The 19,757-nt window shown below is 28.2% G+C and overlaps 1 protein-coding gene across 1 annotated transcript; it reads left to right on the top strand.

The window, feature by feature from the left end:
* The first annotated feature begins 633 nt into the window (after window positions 1-633).
* LOC127278902 (synaptic vesicle glycoprotein 2B-like) lies at window positions 634-15,957 on the top strand. Its single transcript, XM_051300843.1, has 10 exons — window positions 634-849; window positions 7,583-7,642; window positions 9,676-9,837; window positions 10,084-10,246; window positions 10,325-10,446; window positions 10,660-10,898; window positions 11,043-11,227; window positions 11,381-11,649; window positions 15,091-15,378; window positions 15,462-15,957. Exons 1-10 carry the CDS (start codon window positions 813-815, stop codon window positions 15,503-15,505), a joined length of 1,569 nt encoding a protein of 522 aa, XP_051156800.1. The 5' UTR covers window positions 634-812; the 3' UTR covers window positions 15,506-15,957.
* The last annotated feature ends 3,800 nt before the right edge of the window (window positions 15,958-19,757 follow it).

The following is a 19,757-nucleotide window of genomic DNA, read 5'->3' as shown; positions in this document are numbered from 1 at the left end:
TTTTGTTAGGTCAAAAAACTGTTTGGTTGATCAAACAAACAGTTTTTTTTGTAAAATTAAAAATTTTATTCTACCTTATCTCTTTTCTTTTTATCTTTTTTATATATTTATTATCAATTTAACATTGAATTTATATTTATCCCATTGAAATATTTGTGGACTTTGAAAAATCTCATCTCCGTCTGGGATCGAACCTCTGTTTTAAAACTGAAGGTCGGGAGCTCTGACCACTGGACTACCCATTCTTGTGAGAGATTGAAACTAACTGTTCTCTTAAGCTATGAGCTGAGAGCGAATCAAATTATTTGGTTGTCACCAAATTTTGATTGGAATTTAAAAATGTTCAACCAAATAATTTTGTTGGCCTAACCAACTACGACTTTGTTTCAGCCAACCAAAATTTGTTTACAAGAACCAAAATTGCCTAACCAAACAATTTTGTTGCAAACACTAAATTTTTTTTCTCAGTGTATTAATAAACGAAGAAAGTCATTTTGTCGCGTCCAATTAACGCCCTTTACTGAAGAAGACATAAATTGTAAGAAAGTTGGTAGTTGAGAAAAAGAGGGGAATTCATACTTTGGATACCTGGTTGATACCCACCCAGGTTCTTATAATGCTAAAGATGTTGAGCGCGCATGACATAATATTTAAACGATATTCACTGACAGAAGCCGACTTGTTTGATACAAGCAAAGCTCCGGAACGAACGCATCTGTCAATTAATTTTAATTTTTTTTTTGTTTTGTGATAAAATAGTGCCTTTGCAATACATTCAGATCTCAGGGGATAATAATTTTAAGACAAGCATTATGGTCAATCAAGTTACGTCCATCTCTTTTAGCATTGGTAAATAAAAAAATATAATTTTATTTTCGAACATTTTAACGCAATTTATATTGTTTTTAAATAATTTCAATTAAAAGTTTTAAAAATTTCTTTTTAGAAAAACTTTTTATAAAATATACCGAATTTATTTCATATAATACTTATAAAAGAACAAAGCATAAAATTAATTTTGTGTTCGATACTTTCTTGAAAACATTAAACATTATAATGACTAATGAGAAAAGTGAAAATCTTTCGGATAATTAAAAAAAAGTTTCTTTTTCAAATTATTTCCATTTTTTATCGATTAATATAGAAAGTATCTTTTAGAAGGAAATTTCAATATTTTTTTTCCAAATCATTTCAAATTTTTAAGTTGATTAATAAAAAAAATGCATTACATTATTAAATTGTATTTTTAAACATTTTTTTAATGAATTTATGTTGAAATAAAGATTTTCTTTTAAGATATTAATAACACAGTTTAGATTTTTCTTGAAAGTGAATTAATTTATTTAGTTTAAAAATTTGACATTCAATACTTCAATACTTTGTAATAGTAATTTTAGAAACAATTTTAGCTAATAAAAATGTTTGTGAAATGTAGTTCACAAAATTTATACTGATAGATTGGTTTATACGCAATCATTTTTTTTTTTAAAATAATTGATGTACTTTTCTAAAAAATTTCATAGACTGACAATTTTTCTCATGAGCTAAAGCCGACGATCGAAAATATTAAAACCCGTAAAAATAAATTTATGTTATAAGGTATAAAACGAAAATTGTTGTTTGAAAATAGTTGTTCTTTTTAGGCCTAAAAAATTCAAAACTTGCAACTTTAAAGAGTATACCTTCATTTAATAGAGAATTTTTCTAAAATACAAGTTTAATTTTCATAATGCATATTTCTCTAAATCTTTTTCTGTATAGGAGAGAATATTTATTCCAGTTTATAGACTATTTATAATTGGTCTATAAATTATAATAAAAATGATTGTTTTTAATTTCTGTAAAAAAATAAATTACGAATTGTGTCTATTCAATTTGTTCATACATTATTTAAAATTTGTTCATTTTGTAATTTTCTTAGACTTTTGTATTCTGTAAAACGCTTCATGCACGTAAAAAAAAATTTATTAAAATTATTTCGATTTTACCTGACGCGTATGCCAGAAATTACTAGTACATTAACAGAAATTAGGTAAATCAGAAGAATTTTCCCCAAAATTTTGTATTTTTTTAATTATTATATTATAGTATTATTATTGATAATAATAATAATAATTGTATTAATTAAATTTTCCAGTGAGGTTTATACTTAAATTAAAAACAGTTGATTATATAATTTCTTTAAACAAATGTTTTTTATATTATTTTTGAATAACCATAATTTTGTCAGAACGTATGCAATAATTTCTCTCTGAAGACTTTCTTCAGACAGTAGTCTGATAAAAGTCTGCTACAAATTTTACAGATTTTCTGCAAATTGAATTTACATTCATTTATGTATTTATTTATTTATATTTAGCTGTTTTATATAAATTTTAAGTAAATTTCTCTTTTATATATTTTATATATAAATAGAAGATGAAAATAATAATTATAATCTTTAATTTTGAATATCCTGAAGAATCTATAGTTAATTTAATTCCTTATATTGTTGAATTATTTAATATTGTAAACAAACTAACAATAAATTATTTTTTTTATACAATATGACTTTCCGTGAAGGTAACATGATATATTTATAAAAAATTATAAAACGGTTTAATGTTATATATATATAAATTGAAAAGTCTGTTTACCCATTATGAATTACATTAATGTATTGTACAGCATAATACGTGTGTGGAGTACGTCTTTTTAAATTTAATTACTAGCTTTGACAGTAAATATGATAAAATTGTCACAGAATCGTTTGCGTCTGCTTGCACAATACACAATAATACGACAATCTATTGTAACATAAGAGAGCAGATGATTTTATTAACATCCTTACTTATTGTACTATACTTCAAGAAGCTGTTTTTTTTAATTACAATTTTAATGATACATTGAGAAAAATATTTGTCTGAAACAACAAAACATTTAGTTGTTATTACCTTAACAAAAATTTACATGTCGCTCAACCAAAGTTTAGAAACATGAATAAAAATTTTATTTTCTGCAAGTCCAAAATTTTAATCAACTATAACGAAAATTTTTTTTTTACTCTGTTGCAATCAAAAATAAAATAAATAAAACAAGTTTTTTTACACAAGTATCAACCAAATGTTTTGCTGTGAAAGCAAAATGTTTTCCACAGTGTAACTGGTATATAGAATAATAACAAATATAAAATAATATAATCAGCAAACACAAACAGTGATTAATACTGAAAAATAACTGAATATTTAATTAGATATGTTTCTAATTATTAGTAGAAACATTACTGAAACAATAGTAAAACGGAATTAACTGTATTTCACTAATATGCTATAGTAGAATGTTACTATTCCAACTAGCTGTTAAAGTTTTCTATTAATTCCGATTTTTAGAGTATAAGTATCATTTTAAATTTCAAAAAAGTTAATTTAAAAAAAATTAAATTGTCTACATCAGAAAAATTTTATAAATCAAAAATCAAATAAATTAAATATGTATATAATAATATTTCGTTTACAATGTAGATAAAAATTATCAAAATATTATTTTTATAATGCAATATCCATACAGTTTTTCAGATAATTTTCAGGAATTTTTGATAAGTTTTATACTACATTTAATATCAATATTTAATGTCTTTTCTTTTTTAGCACGTGCAATTTTTAATTAAGATAGTAACAATCACAAGAAAATTATTGCGTAAAAATTGACGTATGTAAAAATAATATCTTCACGAAACAATTTAATTTCGTAACTATATAACTCACATGACTAACTGACAAAAACGAAACTGACGTTAGTATATAAGTTACTCTTGTAATTTACGATATAATTATTCTTATTATCTGGAAAATGTCACTATAACTGTTTTCTTAAATGAAGATTTATATTACAAAGCAGAAAAACAAACAATGTATTATTTATTTATATAATATGTGTATATATACTTATATTATTTGTACATGGATGCTTCCATTTGATATAGTGCTTATTGAAATACCAGTGCAAAATAATTCTTATTGAATTTCCTGTGCAATATGATTTTTACCGAAATTTCAGTACAAGATTATTCATATTCAAAATTTCGTGCAAAATAATATTTTCAATATTTTTCTTGGTACCAAGCTTATTTAACTTTTTTAAAGCCCAAAACAAATAACATGCGTTACGTTTTTTATATATATAGATATAGTTAAATATGGGAACTGTCGTTTCACTATTTTAAAAATTCTACTACCATATTAAATCCACAATTTTGGATACTAAAAATTTTATTTCAAATTCGTAATCAGTGAGCCCAAAAACCTTTAGATACATAAATTAAAGTAAATCTGTCAATATTTTAAAAAAATTGTGTCCTTCGCATAAAATTGGTCAGGTTTTTTGAGGTTAGAAAAAATTTACTCGAATTTTCATTTAACATAATAGGCATTTTAAAGAATTTTAATTGGGTTTTCATTTGTTCGAATTATTATTATTTGATATAATTTCCATATAACCAATTTTCCATACTACAGAATTTTTACTTTACTGAAAATTAATCATTTAACAGAATTTCTAATTGATAGAATTTTCATTTGTCCGAAATTACAAATGGCCGAACAAACAATCGACAGAAAGATTTCGACTGGATTTTTAAAATCAATCAATCACAATTTTATGCTTACACAGAAAATTAAAAGGCATTAAAATAAGCTGCAACGCTTCTTATTTTAATCCAATGTTGCTTATTTTAATACCAAAATGGATTAAAATAAGCAAAATTGGATTAAAATAATAAGCGTTGCAGCTTATTTTAATGCCTTTTAATTTTCTGTGTAATTTTTGATTGGTTGATTTTAAAAATTGCACCGAAATCTTTCTGTCCATTGTTTGCTCAGCCATTTCCAATTTTGGACAAATGAAAATTCTATCAATTAGAAATTCTGTTAAATGATTTTTCGGTTAAGTGATAATTCTGTAGTATGAAAAATTAGTTATATGGAAATTATATAAAATAATAATTCAATGAAATTCTTCCCAATTAAAATTCTTTAAAATGCCTATTATGTTAAATAAAAATTCGAACAAAAAAAAATTATGTGAAGTGAATTTTCGGTTATATAAATTTCTGTAATATAGAAAATCGGTTTAATGAAAATTCTGCAAAATACTAAGTGGGCTACTATATATAAATTGAGAAAACTATTAGGGGTCCTTAATAAAATTTTGAAATTTATTCAATTTTTTTAGGGTTCCGTACCCGAAGGGGGAACCCTATTAATGAGACTAGTGAAGCAAGGCATGTACCCCCCCCCCCTAACGGCCACACGAATTTATCTAGAGGGCTGAAATTTGGTCCACATATATATTTTGGCGTGTACATTACAGGAAAAATATAGCGAATCTCATAGGAATTGATTATCATAGCGTTGTCAAGGAAAAACCATGAATTTTGACGAAAAACCCCTAAAAATGACTATGTACCCCCCAACTGGTGGCTACATCTTTTCACATAGAGATCTCAAATTTGGTACACTTATGCATTTTTACGTGAAAATTACAGGAAAAATATAGCGAACATGATTCGGATCGATTTACATAGCGTTGTCAAGGAAAAATAAAAAATTTTGAAAAAAATTGTTTAATCCTCCTAGCGCACACACAATTTGACCAAGACAGTTCATATTTGGTATACATGCGTATTTTTAATTCGAGTGTAACTCGCACTTGTCCGATTTTTTTAAAATTAAAAATAATTAAAGTAATTCCTTTAAAATATCCATCAATAATTTATCATTAACATTAAATAACAATAATTCTTAACAATTGTGCTTTTAAAATATTCTAATGCTATAATTTTTCAATTTAATCTTTGATTTCTCAACATGGTGTTGAATTGTGAAGATAAGAATTTACTGGAAGTTTCCAAATAGTGAGAAAACAATAGTTTCGATTTTCCGCCTTAGACAAAGTAATAAAATTAATATTGTAAGAACTATTTTCGAATTGTAAACTAATTCAATTGAACAATAGAAAAGTAAAAAATGCGAAATGCATTTTATCAAAAAATACACTTATATCCTATATATGAATATTTCTGCGACTACTGATTAAAGAAAGAAGCACACACTTATTATATGATAAATAAAAAGGTTTATGGTTTTTGAAATATAAAAAATATTTTATTTATTAGAAATTTGTTTAAAAAATTGGTATTTGATAAAATTTATAATTACAAAACTAGTATGATATAACGGTTAATTGGAAATTGTAATTTATAAAATTTAGGTAAAGAGAAATGCGGCCTTTTAAAATTCGATTCAATTCGTATTAATTGGTTTTAAATATAGTAATTTTAAGTAGTATGTTAACCTATTAAATATTATTGATTTAAAAAATACATTTTTAAAGTTTTTTAGTTCAGCGAATATTGTCAAAAATTTTATTTTAACGATAATAAGGTGCTCTTTTAAACCAAACAGAGAACCAAATCCAATTTATATACGTTGTGCTACACGATTTTATATCGGGGATAATAAATTAAGTTTTAATTAAATAATAAACGATTACAGTTTATGAAATACGGAAAAAAATTTTTATGAAAAAAATAATTTTTGAATTTATTAACTAACAAAACAAATTGTGTTAACAACCCAATTCTAACAATTTTTCTACCAAACAACTAACAAACAATAACACAACAACACAAAATTTCGCTATTGAACATTGTTTCCATATAATTCTCGCAATTAATTAATATTACTTGTTTGGATTTAAAATAAATTATTCTTGCATAGATTATTAAATTCTACTCAATATTTTAAAAGTGTTAAGTACTTTGTAAAAATTATGAATAATTTTCAAAAATACTTCCAAATACACTCGTAAACTGTTTAAAATTATAGAGTACTTTCTTGAAGTATTTTACATCCATGTTTAACCTTTAAAATGCACCCTGGGATAAAACCATGCTTAGTGCTTTCAGCGGTCTGTTTTACATTAAAAATACTACTTCTATAATATTTTGTTGCAATTTTTTTTATTTTTATTTGTTACAATACTGTTTTTTCCATTTTTTTTAATTTTTAAACAATTGTCATGTAATAGCTTTTTATAAAAAAAGAAGCTACTGAAAAGCTCAAACTTCTATTGTATTTTGAAAAAAAGTAATAAGCGAAATAATTTTAGATAGCGGCCCCACAGACCGCTAAAGCATTTTAAAAGTTAAATAGTATATCTTTTTGAAAAAAATTGTCGTTTTTATCTATTTAAAATCGTTTTTTGTAATGTGATTACAATATTATGAAAATATATTAAGTCAAAGAAAGATGAGTGAAAGAATTAGGGAAGGAAATTAAATTGATAATACTGTTTTCAAAATGATACAAAAATATAAAATATATGTTAAATTATAAAAGTTCATTCGAGATGCATATCTGATTTACTCACGTTTTCAAGGCAGTAATGTATACTAAATCGTTTTATCAGTAAAATGTTATATGAGTAGAAAATCTTCCGGGTTGTGATAAAGACCTCCATTGAATGTGGTGGCTTTCTAAAGAGTCTTCATTAAACACTGATGATTCAAAAGAAAATAAATAAATAAAAATTTTTTCTTTTTCAGAAAATAATTCTCATTCAAAAGAAGAGACAGCCGATTATGAAAAAGCATTAAAACTTTGTGGTAAGTCTATTATATGTAATTAATTGAAGTTAACTCTTTAAGGACGAAATGTACAAAAATTTAACTTAAAGTTTGGCAATTTTTTAAACTAACAAACCGCAATATAAAAAAATAGCAATATATATTTTTTATGGCCCCGGAAGCGCTCTTTCAAATGGTGCATCAGAAAAATCCGTAAATTAAAAAATAAACAATAGACCCAAGTAGCACGATATATCAACCAGATGTCACGGTGATATCACCGGGGAATGTCACCGTGACATCAGGAAAATGTCAAAATGTCCGCCTTACGGTGATATCACCCTGTTGAAAATTCCTATGTGAGAACACATATGGGATCCCATCCAGGATCTCTTGTGAGTTCTTATGTGGGTTCCCATACAGGTTCACACATAAGATCCTGTATGAAAAGGTTCCTGGGATGAACTTGCGTGAGATCAAGCGCACGATCTTATGTCTCTGTAAAAGCAATAACACAGGATCCCATGAGGTTTCCTGTGTAGGTTCCTATATGAACAACACGATAAATAGGAACACACATGGGATCTTATCCGAGATCTTGTATGAGTTCTTACATAGGTTCTCACATATAAGAAGATTAATAGCATATATATAAAAGCATTCTATAAAATCTTATTAAGCTGCTATTAATCTTCTTATATGTGAGAACCTATGTAAGAACTCATACAAGATCTCGGATAAGATCCCATGTGTGTTCCTATTTATCGTGTTGTTCATATAGGAACCTACACAGGAAACCTCATGGGATCCTGTGTTATTGCTTTTACAGAGACGTAAGATCGTGCGCTTGATCTCACGCAAGTTCATCCCAGGAACCTTTTCATACAGGATCTTATGTGTGAACCTGTATGGGAACCCACATAAGAACTCACAAGAGATCCTGGATGGGATCCCATATGTGTTCTCACATAGGAATTTTCAACAGGGCACACGGTGATATCGAGGTGATATCATGGTGACATCAAGGTGATATCACAGTCATATCACGGTGATATCATGGTGATATCACCGTGATATCATGTTGATATTTTACAGGGATTTAAAATTTTTTAAAAATTATTATTTTTTACTATTTTTATTATTTTTTTTATTTATTATTATTTTTTAAATTATTAAAAATTTTAAGTCCCTGTAAAATATCAACATGATATCACGGTGATATCACCATGATATCACCGTGATATGACTGTAATATCACCTTGATGTCACCATGATATCACCTCGATGTCACCGTGTGATATCACCGTAAGGCGGACATTTTGACATTTTCCTGATGTCACGGTGACATTCCCCGGTGATATCACCGTGACATCTGGTTGATATATCGTGCTACTTGGGGACAGACAATTATTTAATAAAAAACATGAATTCTCAAGATTTTTTTTACTTTATAATATTTTTAGATAATGTACCATTTTAAAATATTTTGTCTAAGTACAAATATCGCGTCAAAAATGTCTGATCTTTGATATGGTGACCTAGATTTAAAAAAAAATCAAAATGGCGCAACAATATTGTCGATTAAAGTTTAATTTTTAATAACAAATATGCATCTAGTTTCAAAAAATTTAAAAACTCATTGAATTCACTCGAAAGTCGTTACACGGGGTTTTTGGGGTCGCTGATTACGAATCTGAGGACGATTTTCAAAAACTCAAAATGGTGGATCCAATATGTCCGTCGAAATCGTTAAAAATTCATCAAATCCACTCGATAATCGTTACTCGGGGGTTTTCGAGGTCGCTGATTACGAATCTGAGGTAGGTTTTAAAAAAATTCAAAATGTCAGATCAAATTTTTCGAATTTCAAATGGTAAAGAATTAGTATCGTACGACCCTAAAAATTCCTCTGATATCAACTTCAAGAGAATTTTGTGACACGTCTTCGATTGAACATATATATTTTTAAGGTTAGAAAGAAATCCTGACACGTCAGAAAATCATATTCATACTTGTTTTGTAAAAATTTCAATTCTTTTTGTGATCCTGTGTAATAAATTTTTTTCTTGTAGGATATGGAAGCTTTCATTACAAATTTGTTTTTGTGTGCGGAATTATGTTTCTTTCTGCTGGACTTCAAAATGGTGTAAACGCCTATATTTTACCGGCAGCAGGATGTGATTTACAACTATCGTCTGAAGAAAAAGGATTTTTAAATGTAGCGTTCTTAGTTGGTTAGTATCTTTATAATTTTTCTAAAATCTACTTTGTTAACTTGCTTTTAATATAATCTTCAAGATGAAGTATATATAGTTTCTAAACTTTTCACCAAATCCTTTTTCAGACTAAATTAAAAATTAAAAAAATTTTCATGGAAAATTTATATGTATTTTCCACTTAATTTAAAACAAAATGATAAAAGTAAACATATTTAAATTATTTATTGAAAATTTAATTTTTAACATAACATTTGTCAATAGGTGGTGTGGTCAGTTCATTAGTTTGGGGTATAGCTTCAGACGTATACGGACGAAAAAATATACTTTTAGGAACATTAATGGCTGACAGTTTTGTTTGCTTGATGGCAAGCTTGTCACAGAGTTTCACAATGCTTCTGTGTTTTAGAACAATCAGTGGATTCACGTGAGTCAATAAATCAAACTCATACATTTTAATGCTCTTAGAGAACAATAAAAATATACAATTTAATTTTGTTTTTAGCATTGGTGCGCCTGGTGCCCTTGTATTTGCCTACTTGGGAGAGTTTCATTCAGAAAAACAACGTTCAAAAAGCATTTGTTACGTTGGATTTTTTTGGACTATTTCTTGGTTAATATTACCTGGTTAGTAAGCTTTATATATATATATATATATATATATAAATAATAATAAAATTGAAATTGTCAATATTTATTAAAAAAATAAAATCTTTATAACATGAAATTTAAACTTCCTATACTGTGTAAATCGTTTTTCAATTATTAACTGACAAGGACAATGTTAACTTTAATTTCCATAATAAATTCAGGTTTAATATTTTATTGTTTTCTTTTCAGGTTTAGCATGGATAATTATTCCATTAACATTTTCACTGAAGGTTTATGGATATATTTTTAACTCGTGGCGGCTATTTCTACTATTAACTGGCATACCCTCATTTATTATATCTTTCATAGGTATGAATTATCCGGAAAGTCCTAAGTTTTTGCTGGCAAAAAATAAACCCGAAGAAGCTCTTAGAGTGTTAAGAAAAATCTATGCTGGAAACACTGGTCGCGATGAAAGTGATTATCCAGTAAGAATTATTTTAACATATAGGAGTATTAACAGTATCTATCAAATTTTTGTCAAAAATGTTTTTTATACTTTTTTTTCATTAAAAGTCTTTAATCTATTTTTTTAAAAGAATAAATAAATTGTGTTTTCTTGTTAAAAATAGGTAAAGTATCTTATTAATGATGACGGTTTAATTTTAAATACAAAAGGAAAAGAATCCGAAGAGGAAGAATTTAATTTAACAAAATTTTTGAAGAACATTTGGAAACAAATTAGAGCTTTGTGTAGCCCTCCACTATTAAAATATATTTTTCTTAGTTGTTTAATATTTTTCTTAAACATGTTTGGGTAAGTTAGTTTATATTATAATATATTTAGTAATAATAATATAATGAAAATAATAAATTAAAATAATGAAGTTGTAGTTTTTGAATTTTTTTATAAATTATTTTTTGTGCTCATACATTTCTTCAGTTTTTATTTTTTATATTTTTATTACAGTTATTATGGTCTTGGTCTTTGGTTACCTGAATTGTTTAATCGTTTTGAGTCGCATTATAAACATCATCCAAATATTTCCGTAACTGTTTGCGAATTAATAAATAACGCAAATAAAAGTGATGTTTTAAATCTGAGTAAACGAGACCTTTCTTGCACCGGAATGAATGAGCAGGTGTTTGTAAATACATTAATTATCAACGCAATTTGTTTATTGGGAAATATAACTTCTGGCTTTCTCGCTGATCGAGTAGGACGGCGTACAATACCAGGTATATTATCTGTAGTAATTGATTTAATTTTATTGATATTAATTCTTCATGTTGAGAATAAGTATTGTCTTTATAAAAATTTCTAAACTCCAATTTTTTAGTTCAAAAATAGTTTATTAATTTATTTAAAAATCCAAACGAGCTAAAAAACTCCTAAATGATTTTTTTAAAAATATAAAATTTTTATTTCTTACTACAATTAAAAATTATTTGTTTGATCCTAATCAGCACGCAAACTTGCTGGAAGCTTGCCGTGCAAGTTGTGCAAGATTGCAGTGTAAACATGCATCAAGTCTGCCCAGATAGCACGTAAGCTTGCAGCAACCTTGCTACAAGCTTACCGTGCAAGTTTACTGAGCAACACTGAAAAAAAAATTCTGGTTAGGCTATATTTAACATTACTTTCTAGTTATGTTAACCAGAATTTTAGTTAAATTAACTAGAATTCTCGTTAAAATAACCAGAATTCTGGTTAACCTAACCAGAATCAAAATGTTAAATATACCCTAACCAGAATTCTGGTTATTCTAACTAGAATTCTGGTTATTCTAACTAGAATTTTTTTTCAGTGAATCTTGTAGTAACCTTACACTGCAATATTTCCATAGGATTACTGAGCAAACTTTCGGTAAGCTTACCATGCAAGCTTTAGCCAGGTGAGACACTTGAAGCTTGCGGTAAGTTTGCCATACAAGGTTGGCAATATTGCGCGGCAAGCTTTCCGCAAGGTTGTTGCAAGTTTATGTGCTATCTGGGTGGTGCAAGTAACAAAATGTCCTCTCACTGCAAAGTAGTTAAGCAAGCTTGTATAATATTAAAAAAAATTTTGTTACAAACACTTTGTTTCTAAATAAACATAAAGGGCATTCTGCTTTGGAGTGTACCATTAAAAAAATTTATTGCGCAGTCGTAAGAACTTCTGTTTACAACTCCCGGTTGAAAAAACTTGTACAGGATCGTGTACACGATCTTGTGCCCGATCGTGCACCGATCTTGTACATGTTCATTCACCAGGTCATGTATAAGAGCAGCAAGTGAACATGTAAAAAGAATTGGAACAACTATCTTGTACAAGGACATGTACAAGAATATGTACAAGAAAATGCATATGTTTATTCATGGTAACTAAAGAAATCAAGTTCTCGAGTCCATGCTCGTGTGCTTATATAAGATCGTGCCTAAGTTCATGTACATGATCTTGAGTTTTCCCTTATACAGTTTATAATCAAAATCTTTAAAGGCTGCGCAGTTGTTTTTCGCATGTATGAACAAAGAGTCTTGATGAACAATGTTCAAAATTTCCATAAATTTTGCAAAAATTAAAAACATTTAAAATATCATGTACATGAACTTGCGCACGATCTTATACAAGTACACGAGCATGGACTCGAGAGCTTGATTTCTTTAGTTACCATGAATAAACATATGAGGCATTTCATATGAGAATACGGGGTCATGTCTCGGCTTTTCTCAAAATTCGGTAAATTGTAGTGCGTCGATTGAGGGCAGAAACACGCCAATTTGAAGATTTCAAAAACATGCCATCTCAGATGTCAAATTTTTGTTTATTGTTTTAGGTTGGTAACACTGTAAACGAAAAATTGATGAGTCAAAATAATTAATATTTTGTTGAATATTGATGGTTAAGTCGGTAGAACCTTTAATAATTTTATTATTAATAATTATACTTTTCTTAATTTTTAATATTGATTTCAAGAATAAAATTTTGTTAACTATACTGCTCTACAACGAAAGAAAACACATAAGCCACATTGTCGCTTCAGTCGCTCTTTCGCAGTGTTTATATACAGAACTCGACCAAAGCGACAATGTGGCTTATGTGTGTTCTTCCGTTGTAGGGCAGTATAATATAACATTCTCAAGAAAGTATTACCAACCTAAAACAATCAACAAAAATTTGACATCTGAAATGGCATGTTTTTGAAATCTTCACTGGAATGGCAGGTTTCCCTAATATTTTTTAGATTGTCATGTTTCTCAACATTCGCCTGAATTGGCGTGTTTCTGCCCTCAATCGATGAGTGATAGTGCTGCTAAATAAGTGTACAAATTTTGAATTTGAAATTTTTAATATTTTTCGAGATATTTACAATAACAAATTTGAGCAATATTTTTTTGCTTTACTTATAACTTTTTTCCTATTAAAAATAGAGAAAAATGTTGTAAATGTTTTTTACGCAGAAGACCTTAAACTTTTAGAAAAAAATTATATTATATCGAAATCCGCATCCAACAAACCCTATATGAACTATTTTGGATAAACGGGTGTTAAATTAATAATTAATAATAAAAATTATTTAAATAATTAATAACATTTGATGAAATGAAGATAAATCGTCTATTCTTTTTTTATTTGGAAGATCATCAAATTCTAAGTCAAAAAAAGAATATTAGGTATTACTAAGAATCGAAAATTAATTATAAAATGTTATTTAAAGAAAGACTGAAAGATACCATGCCTAGTAGGTAGGCAAACTCTGACGAGTTGTGCCGTGGGGTTCTGAAACAACGATTTTCAATAATCATCTGTTACTAATTTGGATTGTTAAAAATGCTATTTACACTGGTTTTATCTGACACAGAATTAGATGATCTTCCAAATAAAAAAAGAATTGACGATTTATTTTTATTTCTTCAAATGTTATTAATTATTTAAATAATTTTTATTATTAATTATTAATTTAAAACCCGTTTATTAGAAATAGTTCCCACATAGCACGACTTCTTGCTGTGAGGTTACTGTAAGGATATCTGTAGGGTTTGTAAGGTTACTGTGTAAGCCTGCAGTAAACTTGAGGCCATCTTAAAACTTCCGCCTTACAGTAAGCTTACACAGTAAAGCTAAGGTAAGCTTACACAGTAAGGTCGTGGTAAGTTTACATGGTAAGGTTGTGGTAAGCTTACACGGTAAGGTAGTTGTAAGCTTCCTTTAAGGTTACTGTAAGGTTTTTTTTTCAAAAAAATATTGCTCAAATTTGTTATTGTAAATATCTCGAAAAATATTAAAAATTTCAAATTCAAAATTTGTACACTTATTTAGCAGCATTATCACTACAATTTACCGAATTTTGAGAAAAATCCGAGACATGACCCCGTATTCTCATATGAAATGCCTCATATGTATGTTCTTGTACAAGATCATTGTTCCAATTCTTTTCACATGTTCACTTGTTGCACTTGTTCATAACCTAGTGAATGAACATGTGTAATATCGGGCCACGGTCATGCTAAATATCGTGTACACGATCCTGTACAAGTTATTTTAAACCGGGCTGCGCATCGTGTCAAGTTTTGCTAACTTGCAGCACACTTGCGCCAAGTTTGCTTTGCAAGCTTGCTGTAAGAGGACATTTTATCAATAAAAATATACTTACATAATTTTTTTCTTCCTATTTAATAAAATTTTGCTTTAATTTTTAGTGACGACAATGTTAGTAGCTGGCATTGCTAGTTTAGCAATTTATTTTGTAAGAACATCTCTACAAAATCTCATTGTATCTTGCATATTTTCTCTTGCAATTGCAACAGCAAATTTTGCCCTAAGTGGTGCTGTTGTTGATATTTTTCCAACTCATGTTGGAGCAATGGCTATTTGTTTATCCGTCTGTTTTGGCAGAATAGGTGCAATAGTTAGTAATTTAATTTTTGGAATGCTCCTGGACATTAGTTGTGATATTCCAATTTTCTTGGTTGCGTCTATGGTCCTACGTAAGTAAAGAAAATCCACTTTTATTTTAATCATAATATTTCTTTAATTATTGATATTAATCTTTTATATTTATCAAACACAGTTGGTGGTTTTCTGGGATTCCTGATTCCTCAATCCAAAAGTTGAATATAGCCCTCGACATTTTTAAATATTTTTGGGACGTCGACAATGTGAAGAGAAGAATCTGTTAGCTACAGAACATGACTTAAAAGTCTGATTTCATTGATGTTTAGACTTGATAATACAAAAGTATTGTTTGAATATCATATAACACAAAAAAACAGTGCCTAAAATAATAATTTGTTGTAGAAGAATATTTGTGATACTCTCAGACTAATATTAGAATAACTTATATGTAAATTCTCATACACTTTCACTTAGCGTACTTCATTTCTCATATTATCAACATTTATGTGACAAGATAGCTATTTATTATTGTATTTTAATTTTGGACAGATTACCCAAAATGATTTTTAGTTATTAAAATGTTTCAGTTAATAATACAATTGTCTACAAGTTATTAATAATTATTATCGTACAAAACAATTACAACAATAAATACTTTATCATTATTGAAATTTTTTTATGTGAACTTTAGGTTTTAAAAAAATCAATGACAATTATTTACAGTATTTGACGTATTCGCCTCAATGTGGTACTATTAATCGACAGGTATGTGGTACTACGCCAATTCGAACAAAAATTTTGTTAATTAACTATATTAAATTTTACATAAAATTAATTAATAAATTTATATCATAAACATTAAACAGAATGCTGAAACATTAATGGAAACTAGGCCCAGTTTTTCCCGGGGACAATTTCAAAATTTATACATTAATTAAAAGAAACTTTTCAAAAGTAAATTGTAGTTATTGAATCGCGATGTTAATAACTATTGAATACTAAACATTTAAAACATTAAAGATTGTATTTGAGGCAAAACATTAACCACCCAGTAAGAAAAATTATTCAAAAAACGTCCTAAAGATTTTTTTTGTGGACGTCTTTTGAACTTGTGATAAAAGATTCCCTATTGGGATCTGAAATACTGCGATACGCCATCTGGTGTGAGCCTTGTTGTGGTGGCCATGTTTTCATTCCGTGTTTCTCTAACAAATACAAAAGAAAGAGATAAAAAACCAAGATGGTTGTCACAAGAAGGCTCAGGGGTGGGTCAGTTTCGCGTGATTTCTGATCCCAATAAGAATGTTCTATTTCTTGGTCATTAGATTTCTTTAAGATGTCTTAAAGACGTCTTTTTTAAAATTTTGAAAATAGAAAAATTTTCATTAGTAGGTAATGTTATTTTCTAAGTTCAACTTGGACTTAGAAACTGCTGAAGATAAAAGCTATTGGAATTTTTCTAAGTTAAATTCATTTCTTTGAGAAGTAAGATCGTGAACTTTGTAGAAGTACATATCTTTCTTCAATAACAGGTTCCTGTATAGGATCCGTATTCTAATATCCTGCAAGAGATCCTAGTGAGATCATGCGTAGAATTCTTATCAGGATCTCTCAGGGAACTTTTAAGGATCCTATGTAGGAACCTCTAAGGATCTTTTAAGGATCCTGTACAGGAACTTTTAGCTGGGTTTAAACGGATGGTTTTTTATATTGGTAGAAGTTAAATTGTCCTTTTTAATGTTTCGGCTGTTATTATTATTTTTGTCCACCCTACAAAATTTTAGGTGTGTTACAAATTTTATATTTTTGTTTCAAATAAAGATAAAACAATAAACAATAATCTCTTTTAAAGCTTATATCCTCAACTTTTAGAATATCTAAAAAGTGAATAAAAAAATTTTTTTATTGCTTAATTGATCTTATTAACAAACAAATTCACTTTTTAGATGTTCTAAAAGTAGAGGATTTTAGAAAATGTCATTGCTTATTGTTTGAGGGGGACTGTTTATGGGGCATTCTATTTCAAACCGTACCACTTGCAAAACCCTACCGAAAGAGTGGTACTGGAATGGTACTGAATTGGACTTGGCTTGAGTTCCACTTCAGTACCACTACCTGATAACCCATAAGAAGACATTTTTAAAGTACTTTAACAATAGTTTTAAAGGTATGTTAGAACAGCAAAACGTCTCTCACGATATCCGTGTAAAACAGCAAAAAAACATAATAGTTTGTAGAAAATTTCAGTTAAGTTTGGAAATTATATTGCAATCCCTCCTTGAACAATAGACTCCCAGGTCCTTTGTTGAAGGATTACAATTTTAATCCGAGTTTTATTGCTTAAAAAATTTGTAATTTTAACAACTCAACTTTAAAAAATATATATTGAGATTCGTTAATATTTCTAGATTATGAATATCTAAAATTTATCATAAAATAATTACATTTAAAAAAGTTATAATTTATCTCGTATACCTTAAGTTTGATAAAAAAATGGATATCATTTTTGAATTTTGCTGACAAAGGAAATATCATATGCATAATAATGTATGAAAATAATATAAATCCATGAAAAACAAATATAATATTGAAATAAATATAAAGTTTTAGTTTAAACATATTGAAAATGCCGAGAAAATGCTAGTCGCTTTTCACTTTTATGAGGGTATTAACGGTAACTCGACCCTTTTCGCAGGTAAATTTCCCAGTTCCATTTCAGTACCAAAATGCACCAAATTAGTACTGAGTTGGTACTGAGATCTCAGTTTCAATTTTCCAGTACCAATTCAACCATTATACCTGTGAAATGCAATATTTTCCTTACTTCTTTGTAAAAACAAACTTTTAAGTTCTAAAGCTTAGATTCACTAATTTCTTCCATCCAAAAATTATAATGGACTTTTCAGTGGATTCAGAGAAAAAAATTAAAATGTAAAATCGTTTTTTATTCAATTTGACATAGAAAACGTAACCTTATTGAATTTCACGTCTCATTGTCAGTTGAAACGCTGGCGGAGTGAAAGAGTGAAAATTTATCGATAAATTGTTAAAAAAATGATATAAAAGTGAAAAATAAAGGTAAATTAGTGTTTATATATATATATATATATATATATATATATATATATGATTTATGAAAAAATTGTGATATCTCTGGCGAATTGTATGCGATTTTTTTACAAAGAAATATTTATATTACTGAAAGTTTTAAACTGTTCAAACACTGGTACATTTTTTTCAATGATTCAGTAAATAGCCACTGTTCATTCACTGGTGCAAACAGTTTTTATCTTTTGATCCAGTGAATAAACACTCACTTTAAATAGATTCAACTAGGAGGCGCTAATGTCGAAAATAGCTGTCAGAATAATCCAAAGCAAATTGAAGGTTAGGAAAATATAAACAAGTGTTTTAAACACGAAGTAGTATAAGGAGCTCCCTCTTGGGAAAAAAAGTTGAAGCTGGATTTTCTTTTCTCTTTGCGAATGCGTTGCGTTAGCAACACTAGCGCTCGTAACGTTGAAAGGAGGAACATGGAATTTTCCTCTAAAATATCGTCTGCTAGATGTGACATTCAAATGCAAATGTATCTGAGGTGGTTTATATATTAAATATAAAAATATTTAATATTAAAAACAAATAAATACTGACACCGGTCACTGTAGAGGGAGTAACTGGGCAACGGCCAAATCTATTTTGCTTCATAGCCAATGGGGAGTTTTTCAAAGGTACAGCGAAATAGTGGCAAAGTAACTTTAAATTCATTAAAGTTGGGTAAAGAGAAAGAGAAGAGCGATTGTTTGATTGTTTAATTTAAAAAAAAGAGAAAGTAGTTTGTATTCCAATATCGAGAGGAAACCAACTCGATTATGTGTATCTGTAGTGTAGCCGAGAGGAAAACCAGCTCGGTAATGTAGGTGTGTAATGTATCCAAGAGGGAAACCAGCTCGGTACTATGTCGCACAATATACTACTATTGAGAGGAAAACCAACTCGATATAGTAGTGATGTGTGAGAGGAAAACCAACTCGACACCGTGTATGTGTAGTGTTCCGAGAGGAAAACCAGCTCGGTATTATGTCGTACAATATACTACTATTGAGAGGAAAACCAACTCGATATAGTAGTGATGTGTGAGAGGAAAACCAACTCGACACTGTGTATGTGTAGTGTAGCTGAGAGGAAAACTAGCTCGGTATTGTGTGTAATATACTGTGTGACGTGGCATTTTGCCACACACAATAATTAAATTATTTAAAAATCACTCCATCAAAATGGGAATCTTCCTTTTCCTAAAATGAATAAAATAAGAGATTAGAGAAAATAAATAATTATTTGATTGTATTAATAAAATTAAAGTAAAATAATAAATTAAGCCTGCCAACTCGTCGAATCACTCTCGTATTATTTTGATTAATATAAAAATTGTATACTCGCGTTCCCAAAATGTGTTTTATGTTATCCTGAGGAA

The sequence above is a fragment of the Leptopilina boulardi genome, unplaced genomic scaffold (assembly GCF_019393585.1).
Source record: "Leptopilina boulardi isolate dan_hultmark-lab unplaced genomic scaffold, ZJU_Lbou_2.1 LbouV2_213, whole genome shotgun sequence".
Classification (NCBI taxonomy): Eukaryota; Metazoa; Arthropoda; class Insecta; order Hymenoptera; family Figitidae; genus Leptopilina; species Leptopilina boulardi.
The sequence above is the reverse complement of the archived record's forward strand: the minus strand, read 5'-3'. Positions and strand labels throughout refer to the sequence as shown.

Excerpts from the sequence above, each read along its gene's own strand:
- LOC127278902 (XM_051300843.1), top strand. The coding sequence starts at position 813 with ATGGTCAATCAAGTTACGTCCATCTCTTTTAGCATTG. Across the intron at positions 7,643-9,675 it reads AAAAGCATTAAAACTTTGTG|GATATGGAAGCTTTCATTAC; the intron begins GTAAGTCTATTA and ends TTTTTCTTGTAG. Across the intron at positions 10,899-11,042 it reads GCGATGAAAGTGATTATCCA|GTAAAGTATCTTATTAATGA; the intron begins GTAAGAATTATT and ends TGTTAAAAATAG.